The 12,431-nt window shown below is 33.1% G+C and overlaps 1 protein-coding gene across 4 annotated transcripts in view; it reads right to left on the bottom strand.

Moving 5' to 3' along the window:
- Positions 1–12,431, bottom strand: part of NBEA (neurobeachin) — a 485,382-nt gene that overhangs the window by 368,389 nt on the left and 104,562 nt on the right. For all 4 annotated transcript variants that reach the window (XM_017818603.1, XM_017818604.1, XM_017818605.1 and 1 more), the window contains exons 6-8: positions 11,547–11,673; positions 6,387–6,506; positions 2,890–3,036 (exon numbers count right to left, since the gene is read on the bottom strand). In XM_017818603.1, coding sequence (XP_017674092.1) covers positions 2,890–3,036; positions 6,387–6,506; positions 11,547–11,673 — 394 coding nt within the window. The remainder of the gene's footprint in view (positions 1–2,889; positions 3,037–6,386; positions 6,507–11,546; positions 11,674–12,431) is intronic.

The following is a 12,431-nucleotide window of genomic DNA, read 5'->3' as shown; positions in this document are numbered from 1 at the left end:
TAACAAGTGTCAAGTGTCAACACAATAGGTAAAAGTCCTGTTCAGCAAGGCTGAACAAGGCTCAAAATGAGCATGCTTTATTATGGATAAAACCTAGGAATGCAAATATTGAATCCTACTATGTTTCTACTAAATATAATTTTAAATTTCAAGGTAACTTATGGATTAATTTCAGATGACTCAACAGGGAAGAGACAAATCACATAGTTCTGTTATAAGTATATTTGCCCCTCCTCCCCTCTTTATTATTTATTTCAAACTGAAACACCTATTTGATCAACAAATAAATTTTTGTACTAAGTCATGCTGGTTACAAACAAATGCATTCAGAAGGACATGCTGAGCAAGATCAGCATGGAAGTATTATTAACTGTTTCTATGTTACAACACTCCGTAATAAGCATGTAATGTGCTATAAATAATATAAATATTATATATAAATATATATATATATATATATATAAAATTATGTGATATGCATAATAAATAAGGCTTATTTTAATGACTTCTCTAGTTAATCCCACCTGTACCACTGAACAGAGGTGGGACAAGGTACAACAGATTCATTTTTCTTTGTAGATCAAGATCTGCCTTTTCTTGAACTTTGTGCCTTTGGTGTTATTTGCAACAATACATACTATGTATATTCACAGCTGTGTGCCTACTGCACTGTCCTGTATAGTGGTAGATTATACATATTTTTCTGCATTCCAGAGGTCTCAATGGCAGTCATTGCAGACTAGGAGCATTAGGAATGATTGTGAGGGCAGCTGAATGACAGGCAAAATCATAGTCTCTTTTCATGAGCAAAGTAGGTAGAGGGATGGTTGCTTCCCCTAAAGAATCAGATCCTCAGATATAATGGACCACAGTATGAATTGTAAATCAAAGGAACTACCACAGAATGTCATAGGGAAGAAAAAAACATATGTATGAAGACACTGTCCAGAAATTCTCAACTATTTTCAATAATCTTCCGTTGGGAGAAAAAGTTTGGCACTACCAGAGTTCACAATGCATCTAGAACAGTTGCTCTTTAGGAAGTTAGGCAAGAGCAAGAATATGATCTCTAATGTTCGGCAATTCAAGCTACATATCAGTTGAGGCTCCTCTGGATTAAGAAATACCATACTGAAGTATTCTGAACTGAAGAAATGAAGTTAAATGAGATGTGAAAGAGGCAGGCTTTGAGTGAAGGATACAATTGGTGTTCTGAGATCTCTAAATTACAGGATGTGGTTCCTTTTTTTTGAATGTGGATAGATCTTGGGTTGGAAGAAAGTGAGAAAAAAGTCTTCTGTTTTGTCCTTTTTTTTCTTTCGGAAATAAGGAAGTTAAATAAAAAGTTATTTCTAGGGTCCACTCTGTGAACCTGTTCTTTTTAGCTGCTATGAATTAGTAAAATATACTTTCAGATTTTTAGACAAGGAAGGAAACTCCTTCAAAGAACAAGGGGGCATTAACTGTGCTGGGTGCATGACCAAATCTAAAAATATGATATACCAAAGAAGAATATCTCCAAAATATTAAATTTATCTAACTGAAATTTTAAAAAAATCAATAAGAAGGTACAGGTGTGAAGAAATGTAGTTTAATGGAAGCCTATGAATCAAGAAAGGCAATTTGACAAAACTGTAATAAGGTTAGTGCAATAACTACTGGAAATATCATTTATCATGAAAGCACATATGCCTTATCAACCCCTTCAACACTCACAAAACCTTTCATAATAATTTTCACTTCTTGAAACACATAAAAACATTATTCCTATTTGATATCACATCAGTATCCTGCTGCAAATTCAGGAACTTAATAAATTCATAAAGGTTTACTACATTTATTATTAAGAAGCATAAAGTTATATTAGTTTCTTTTGTATGACCAAAATATATTTGCAGAAATATTTGTTTAGTACAGTACTAAGTTTGGAATAAAATACTCCTTGTTTGCACAGGTAATACATATCTGTTGACTGACTGAACATTTTTAGTTTCAGGGCAGTTTTAACCATCAACCATATACAATAGATTTCCTCTTCTCCAAGTAACCCTGACATATATTTGGTTATTCAAAGTACACACCTATCATTAAAGAAATTTGCAACTCTCGCTGTCATTCAAGTGCTAGCTATCATCAAATGATTTAGAGCAGTCATTTTCAGTACACAAAATTAATATTACTACAATCTAAATGTTGATATTTACTTTTGGATTTTAAAGGTTTTTATTTTCAGAGTGTATTGCATATACCAAAAAACTGAAAGTCTAGTTCAGATCACAGGAAATTTCAAAAATAAAAAAAAGATTTGGGAATAATTGATTGTAGAAATTCAATAGTGTTTATCCAAGATTCATTTTCAAGTATTATCCACTAGGCACTTTAGTGTCTGACTAGAGATCCATGCACCATGAATTTGTCCAAACTGTCCCCCAAATGTCACCGGCAAAGCATGAGTAAAAAGTTCAACTGGTACTTCAGCAGAACTGTCTGAAACCATGCATTTGAAAGAATTGGTTTATTATGCCTTGCTGAATGTTAATCTGCCTTAACTCAGGTTTTAGACACAGAGAATAGAGAAGAAAGTTATTCCCATGGTATTCAGTACACTGAATACAAAATTTCTCTAATTTGAGTATGACCCAAAGTAATAAATTTCACATACAAACATTTTTCAGCTAAGGTTTAAAGAAACTTGCATCTTCCAAAAAGCTGTTGGATAGTCAAAATTAGTTAGGATACTTGAAGAAATAGTCTTCTTTTGCTGAAACCAAATCACGTGAAAAAATGTACATGATACTAGGAGGAATATCTACATCCATATGTATCTTCCAATTATATCTATCAATCATTTACTTTTTCCAGTTTTATGCTTTTAAGATCCATTATTACCTTATATCCAGGTCCTAATTGATGTATTGCAAAAATCTGTGCTGGGTTGAGTGCTTCAGTGAATACATATACTGCTCCAAGCTGGCCACAGAACACTCTATTTGCATCAGCAGTCTCCGAAGATCCAAGAAAACATTTATCATAGCTCTGTACCAGAAAGAAGCAATATTAATAATGAAATAATATTAATGCACAGCTACTGAAGCCACAAATAAAGGGAGACTGTAATTAAAAAGATAAACCAACCATTATCAATCATTTATTACTTTGCTGTGGTGAACAACTTAATTTTGAATATTGTAGCATTAACTGGTTTACAGGTCTGCATTACAATGCTGTTATGACTGGCTGCTAGGATTTGTTTTCTATTAATTGGTCAAAATACAACAGAGAAAATTAAAATAGTACATTCAATTACCAAATAACCTTCCCTATTGCCTTCTAGAAATACGAAAGCCTTGAAGTTCCTTGTAATTATACTCAGAACTCCCATTGCAAACTCACAAGAACACATGCTGAAATGCCCTCTTCTTTCACTGTTGTGCTAACAGAGCTAAATATCTCTAGTACAAAAAAAAAAACCCAAACACAGATTTTTCTAGTTTGCAGCCGGTGCACAGTTTTTCTCTATGACCACAGGCTGTAACGATTTAGTTTGACCTAATTCTCTTCTGCCTTCTATAGTCACAAGAGTTGGTATTTTCCATTCCTTCTTCTAATAACTATCCCTCTGTACAAAGACCTTTTGCAGTTTCCATCTATCCCCTTCCTATTTTTTCAGATTAGAAGTGATTTTTGTGGCTATTTTGCAAGATTCATGTTAAGTTCTTCTGGTGCTTCTAAAAAAATCTGTACAGGTCAAAGACCTGGGGAACCAGAATACAAGATGTGGCACAAAAGGACAACAACAGGAAGCTCAAGGATCTTTGAAGGCTATTCTGTCAGCTTCCTTGAGTCACATGTACTTTACCAAATGGAAATAAGGATCACATCTCACATCTCACTTTTTGAGCTGAATCAGCAAACCAGTAGAACCTGTATTAGGAAGCCTGCTTTTTCATCTTGCTTTTCATCTTGCTTGACTGCTGAGTTTTACTTTAAGGAAAAACAGAGAATGGAACGAAATGTGGTGAACTGTTACAGAAACTGATCTAGGCTATTAACAAGGAAAAGGGGAGTCTGAATAGGCTATTAACAAGGAAAAGGGGAGTCTGTCTAAGCAGTTAGGAGGAAGTCAAAGATCTGGACCTCAGCTTTGAGATGAGGTGAGGTAAGAAGTATCCAGCTTTTTATCTTTGATTTGTCCTCCTTTTGACCAAATATCTCTTTTAATTATATTTTCCCCTTGGAAAAAAAAATGTCCCTTTCTATTTTTTTAAGCAATTATTTTGACAAAATTAAAAAACTTCTGAAAAAAAATACATTAATATTGATTCATAAAGTCATATCCAGGATGCACAGTGCAAAATATGGGCTAATGAGACCCCTCTGACTTTTGGTAAATCTAATGGTGAAAATTTCTAATAATTTTCAGTTAGTTCATTGAAGTCTTGCTTAGCCTTGAAGGCTTTCCTGACACTGTGCCATTACTGTCAGAAAGTGTTAAGTCAATTAATGTTGAGCAATTGCCATTGTTAATGGTTATTTGAGGAATTTGTCTGAGCTACCGACGTCACTTTTTTCCTAATTTGTACTTAAACATTCTGACATATACATTCCTGCCTATTACAATGGCATTTTCCTGAATTCTTCTAGTAATCATTAATTGTACAACAGCCATTGAACTTCTCAATAGATTCTGAGTTTTACACATAATCACACTCTAGGTCTGCTACTCTGGAGTAATTTCCAGTTCTTTCTTTTTTCATTCTTCCCAGTTTACAGCAGCTCTTCCTGCTTAGCATTTGTCATGAAGGACTACAGATCTCCACACACCAGTAACAGCCCAGGTCCTCGGAGACCTCAAGTGGCTTTTCAGTCATCACATTCCACTTATCACAAAAATGTTTACATCACCAAGGGGAAACCCATGCTCTGCAAAAACTGAAAGGCCTGCCTTTTCTTGCAAGTAGAAATGCTACCAAGAGAACAAAGAACGGCAATCAGAAGCTTTAGCAAGCAGAGCCCTCCTACTTTAATTAACATGTAATATTTAAAGCCTTCCTTTCAAATCCAACTTTGCCTCTAGAATTTAGTGAAAGACAGCTCATTTCCTTAAGTACAAACGGGTTTTGTTATCCCACACAGTCAGTCAGAAAAAACTGAGAATCATAATATAAATAAAAAAATAACAAAAGTGTAGCAAGCTGATGGATCAAGAACCTCTGAAAGTCTATCACAGCTTTAGCTGAAGGCAAAGCACAAGAAAACCATTTTGTATGCCTGGCACATCCAGAATTTTGGGTCAGAAAGAGTGTCTATTTTCTGCATCATTAGGTGTAGACTCTCAAGCTTTCCAAAGTAGAAGGTACAGAAAGAGAGTGTACATACCCCAAAACATTAAAATTGGAACTTATATAAATATCATTAAAATAATAAAATTACAAACAATATAAAAGCAGATGCATTTCCTGTAAGAATAAATTTTTATTTGATCTCAGTCCAATTAATAGATACAAGTGTATTTACAGGTATGCATGCAATCTTCTGGTAAAAGTGACTGCTTTCTACCTGTTGGACAAACAGTTGCAAGATCACTGTATCTTTGCTCAAAGCTTACTAATGCTGTGCAAGTGTACACCTCTCAATATCTTTTAACTGGTTTGAATGGCCAATAAGGGACCACATGTCTGTAAAAGCTTACGACCCACTAAAATTGCTCTGTATTGCAGGTACGAAAATTTTGTAGCAGCTAATTTGTACTTGCTAACAATATTACTTAAATATTAATACTGTAACATTAGCACAGCATTTTTTTGTTATTGGTCAACGCCTATTTACTAATTGCAAGTGAAACAATAGGAAAAATATACTTGTAATCGGGAGACAGATTTAAGACTTCAGATTATTATATCTCCTTGGACACTTCTCCATGCTTCTGTTTGCTAGTCCTTGTCTCTCTCTTTCTCTATCTTGTTGGTTTAAACTTGTAAACTCTGCATAGACGAAATGATTTCTTACTATATTTATACAGTGCTTAAAGCAATATGACTCTGATAATAGCTGAAGTTATTCTGTTCTACTTCAATTAAAGAGCCTACTTAAAATTTGATGTTCCTTAAGGCGAAAAGCAGAGAAATCTTCTACGGATTAACAAATATCTCCTCTTGAATCCAATGCAGAATCTCACGTCTACAAAAAACAGTAATTTTGTATCCATTGGTAGCATGTATAGTTATTTGGCAGAATGAATCAGTTTTTCTTAAGGACTTTTCTCAAGCTAAATCTGTCAAATCTGTAACTATCACACAAGGTAAACAAATACAGTACTTTTTTTTTCTTTTTCAATTAACTTTAAAATAAAAAAGTTATATAAAAGGAAGACAATAAAATCTTACATCATTTGTGTTAACGTGCCAGGCCATATCACCATAGGATACCAGCTGACCATTCACATAACATCGTATTTCACTGTTTCTCCATCGATTATAGATGTGTACAATACTTATCATGTACCACTGGAAAGACAAGAACAATCAGTACAATCAGCTTTTGTGCTATAAAATATAAAGTTAATTAATGGCATAAAAAAATAAGTGACCAGTCTCATAAAGTTATACAAACAGATGTATTCTTGCAAACCCGTAAAATCAAAAGTCAAGTCACTGGAACTTCAGGTCCAGTCAGTAGAATTGTGCCTAAATGTAATGATGTACCTACCAGCATCCCCTTACGGGATTAGAGACAAAATTGCATACATACAATTAAAAAGCTGAAAAAACTTTGATTCCTGAAAGTGTAATTTAATTTCAACACTATACACACTACACACAAAACACAAGTCAGTTCTGATGGGAAATCCAGAGCTATGTGCTCTTACATTAACAAATTCTTATCACATAGCTCTGCCTTTGCATCACTGCGGTCTGTCAAAAATTATAAATTAAAAAGAAAAAATTCATAATAGCAAATTTTACAGCCCAGTTTAAGATGTTATCCTGATTGTTTCCTTTGATATTTTTCCTCTATTCTTTACCATTCCACCAATTTTTGGACACCTATCATATCATTAAAATATATTTTATAATCAAACAGAGAAAGCATCACAGTCAAATGCTTCCAAGTACAAGTATTGTGGTCTTTCAAATACTTTGTTTAACAGGAATCATTATGCCCACAACAAATAAGTTCAAGAAGAAAACATGAAGTTTCCCTCAAAACTGAATCATTAAACTCATCTAAGACTAGGAAAGGCAAAAAAGGCAAAAAAATCTGAGCTTTGATTTTCTTGAATACACGTGCACATGTACACATGCATGCACACAAAGTCTATCCCAGATCAATATCATAACTAATCCAGTCAAATACTGCTTTTCATCTTCCTGCACTAGAAATAACTAAATTTACATCTTAAATGGCAAGGGAAGTATTCAAGTATTAAAAAATGGTTTACTCTTTGTCTCATATTTGTCACTATCAAATCTGGATAAAAGGAGTAACATAGGTTTTCAAAGCCAGTTCCTAAACAGAGGATGACAAACACCATCGAGTTCACAATGCATACTTCGCAATAAGAAAATAAAAGTCCTCCTGAGATTCCTGTTTGCTCACTTGATTCATATCCTTCTATCACTGTATTTTACATGTATAAATTCTCTTATCACATGATTACATAACTTTTTTAAGGCTTTCAGAATGCCCACAGGTCTTCAGGAATAGAGTGTATCAACTGGCTCACAAACCTGTTCTTATACAAAGTGAGAATCTTACAAATAATTGAATGGAAGCAGCAGACAAGAATTCCAGTGCATCAGCACATTGCTTTATCCCAGATATGAATATTATCTATATGTTTTCTAATCCTTCCTTTCCATTTTTCTAGCTTCTACCCATTTTGATTGCTAAGAAATCAGGCATGATAATATGTAATTCTAAATATCAGCAAAGGCATTTCTTAAAATTTGTAGCATTTGCCATCAACAATTTCTTTGAAAAAATGGATTATATATCCCAATTGAAAGTTTGGTAAATATTGTATTCAAATTTATTTGGAACTTGGGGTGCCTTTTCTAAGGTCCTGGCAATTAATTACTATCTCTTACATTGATTTCTATATCTCTTCTATTGACATTTCAATTCCAGATACTTCCTCTGACTCATCCCCATAGACTCGTGTTGTAGTAAACAATGATGCAATTAAATGATTTAGCTTTTTTCTTATGTTAAGATATTCTTCAAGGGCTCCTATTAAGCCTTAGTCATCCGAGCACAGGAAAAAAAATTGAATTGTAATAATTTTGCATATTATTTGCTATAACTTATACTTTTCTAAGTACTCTTTTGACACAACTTCAACTTTCTGAACAACTTTCTTTTACTTACAGTTGTCTGTACTTTGCTATTTATCTATGCTCAGGTACATTGTGAGGAGCTTTTAAACATTCTACTGGATTTTCTGACTAATGGTATATTTGCTCAGCCTTTTGTATCTTTGCATTCAGGCAATTTCTCTAGCACTAGCAAACACCTTTTTTATTTAAGAAATAAAGGCAGTTTTTCACAGTTCCTTTAAAAATGAAAAATTGCAAATCTTGTATATTCAAGCATATTCAGCATTTTTCAAGACAAAGTCAAGCAAGAGTCAATGTCTGAACTCTCTAAAAAGTTTCAAAAGTACATAAATCTAAATGCATATGCTATTTAAAAGTTTGAACCCTTGTACCAGTAAGATGCCACCCAGTTTACAGCAAGGAAGTGCAAGTACAAGTGATTTTTTGATTTCTCTCCTATTCTGTATCTGAGGACATGATTTTCAGGACTTTCCTACTACACTACAAACCAAACCACATTGCATAATCTTACACAAAATTTTTCTGCAACTTTTAGTTGAAAAAAAATTTTTTTTTAATATTCAAAGTCAGTAATACAGTTTTCTTTAACATTGATCCTGCAGTTTCCTTTCCTATATCGTTTTCTCAAAAATGCACAAAGACCATGCCTCTCAGCTGTAACAAGAGCTTCTTCAGGTAGTGCTCAAAGACACTTTAGAAAACAACCTGTCCATTTTTTATACTGCTGAAATCTGTTGAGCTTAGTCACCAACTGTAAAGTGATATTCCTACTCCATAGCACAGTACAATCAGAAAGATAAGGCATCACACACTAAGTATTTCCAATATGTGGAATTTATTTCTGTCTATACTAAAATTAGTAAAGGTGTTCAGAATTAGAAACACCTAAAAAGAAAAAAAGCTGTTTGCTCTTGACTACACTGTTTTCCTGTTATACTTTTAAAAGGATTGATGTTGAGGCTGGAACTCAAGGGAGTAGAAATTACTAGGGGTTACTAACACACAAAAATTTCAATTTGAAGCACCAAAAAAGCAGTATAGACATATCAAATACAACACTGCCACAGCTTATGTAGCTCTCTTGAGATGTCAATCTACTGTATTACACCCACATTTTTTATTTGGAGATATAATACCAAATTTCTCCATACGTTTTTATAAATGCTTGCTTTTACAATGTTATTAAAATACACCAATTGAAGCCTAAAGCAACCACTTGACACATCTTAAAGTTTTAAATTAAGATTACACATTATGTGAATGGTGTCATATGAAACAATTAACAGCTGGGAGATCTTTACGTGAACATAGTAACTTTCGTATCTGCCTACATAAAGCTTTTGACTAGGTGATTTAAATATATAATTTTACTGTGATTTACCAAAAATTAAAAAAAAAATTATTCAGAAGTTTAATGAGGATGATGTTTCTGGCAAAACCTATTGCTGAAATGTCTATGCCTGTAAGCAAATACAAAAAACTACAGGAAATAGTACATCTCATGACAAAAATCACACCTCTCAAGTTAGCATTTGGACAGTTAGCTGCTCTGTAAATCAGTACACAGTTTTTGAATACATATCTACACATTCAAAGCTTGCACAGTGAAACCAGTGTCACATCTAAAAAACATGAAGAAAATCAATTTACATGTTAAACAGTATACATTTTGACTTGTTAGAGCCAGAAATTGTATTTGCCACATTTTATTTCCTCCATTATGTATTATGTACCTTACCACATACGTGTAAACACAACTTAGTAATGGAAAAAATATATTAAACCACGTGCAAATATATTCTATAACATGTATTTCAAATACTTTCCAAATCTGGCATATGACCAAAAGTGTATGAAGCACAAACTTTGGGAAATATAAAACTATCATGGGAGTTATATTTGGACATACTTCAGCAGATCAGTTGATTATGATATGAAACTGCTATTCATATAATGAGATATAGGTGTACTAGTATTTCACAATTAGCTATTTTAAGTAAAACAGTAAAAGCTAAAATTTTCTAGAGTTGGCATGAAGAAAACTAGTCATTTGTATTAAAAATTATCAAAAGAATGTCTTGCTAAAATATGAAAGATATGACTTCATCAGCAAGTAAAGATCAGCTAGATCCCACAGTCTAATTAACAATAATATAATACAAAAGTTAACAATTTCATTTGTTCATTTGTTCCAGGTTCAGTGTTCATCAGTAGCATCAGATGTGCTACTGTAAAAGAAAATTGAATTATCACAACACTTTTCTGTCTATAAAATTAAATGTGCAAAACAGAATTGATTCATTCTGATAGACTCAGCAGACGTGTTTATAAGGCTTTATATATCCTCGAGTAATATGCTAGAAAAAGACATTACTTCATTTTAAAAAAACCACAAGTGAACAAAAGCTGCCTGATGAAATCAGAATCAGTGATTTTGAATCACAAATACATACTAAGAAAAACAGTAGAACATTAAGCTGATGTGTGAACAATGGCATTCCCTCCCTAAGAGTTTGGTTTCTCAGAACAAAACAAGCACTGAAATTCAACATACAAAATCTAAGCCCATAAAAAAAGAAATGAGCTTCACAGCAAAATATACACAAGACCGCTATCAATGATAAACACATAATGCTTGCTATATGGAAAGTCAATGCCTCAGTCAACTAACTGCAATTTTGAAGGTTGCGGAGTAATTGTTCCCCTAGGATTACTATGCATAGAGTAGAAATGAACACTAATATGATCTACAGATATAATCACAATATACTATGAAAAATGAGAAATCCCGAAACATCACTGACACAGAAGAAAGTTCAGAGCCTTATATCATACAGCATTGCCAGCAAAATTTTTCAAGACATTGGCCACAAAGCTACTAGGTACAGAATTTTCAGAAACAGAATGAGGGAGTTTTAATAATAAAATACAATCATTTTACAAATACTCAAAATTCTTCTCTGTCTGAAGCTAATTAAGCAGTACTTTAAAAAACAAGCTGACTTTATAGAACTGTTACTCTATAAATTATTTTTTTTTCTAATTGAGTCTGAACTGTAATAGACATAAAACTTTGCATGATCATCAGAGCAGTTACTCATAAAAAAGAAAGTATTAGTAACACAGAAGAGATTTTAGTCCTTCTTCCCAGAAGTACTTTGTCATATTTTCAATGTTATTCTTTATTGTAAATACCACTTTGCTTACCTTGCGTGGCTGAAAGTCATACTTCACACAGTGCTGGAAACCTTTGCCTTTTGACTTCAATGATGTAACTATCAAGCAGTTGCCAACAAAATGAGCAGAATATCCAACGCCTTTGCTAGTGCGGAAACTGAAGAGAAAGAATTATGAATGAAATTGGGACAAGGGGAATTATTGTATAATAAAGAGATTCAAATACAACTTTAAATCGCCATGAGAAAGAAAATAACTTAGTACCTGGAATGGTGAACTTAATTTTCTCCCAGCATTCTTTGGGGGGTGCTACTCACCTTTAGCACTTAATTGATTCCAGGCTACACTTTAAAAATCAGTACTTTTTTTTTACTAAAATCCAAGATAGTAAATATTGTATCTATCACATTTCCCCTCAGTTTCCTAATTCATCATAATTTAAAATAATACATCTGATTAAAGTTGTGAAGAAATAACCATTACAGAACAAGTGTGAGATGCCTTGCAATTTTATGAGGTTCAGAGAAAAATGCAGATGGTATGACATACAAATTGGGATTCAAGACAATTACTATGCAAAAGAATTATTTTTCAAAACATTAATTAATTAGGCTAATGATCTATGAAGGTTTATTCATCTGAGTGGTGAATTTATTTTCATTTGTCAAATGGATAAAGGACTGAAATTTTAAGAAACTAAGTTTAGTAATGGATTTCAGCCTTCTTGTGACAAACATCATGAAGACAGATAACGCAGAAATCTCATACATTTCTCTAGTTATATTTGAAATCAAAAGCATTGTAAAGAGAAATAGTGGACTTATTAAAAAAACAGTTTGCAAAGGTAGCTGGTCAAAATTCACAAATGGCATTACACAGAGCAATTCAAAATGGGTAAGTCCATATCTACATCCA

This window comes from Lepidothrix coronata, unplaced genomic scaffold (assembly GCF_001604755.1).
Source record: "Lepidothrix coronata isolate B3197 unplaced genomic scaffold, Lepidothrix_coronata-1.0 Scaffold69, whole genome shotgun sequence".
Lineage (NCBI taxonomy): Eukaryota > Metazoa > Chordata > Aves > Passeriformes > Pipridae > Lepidothrix > Lepidothrix coronata.
Note: the sequence above shows the minus strand (reverse complement) of the source record. Positions and strands in the feature narration are given on the sequence as shown.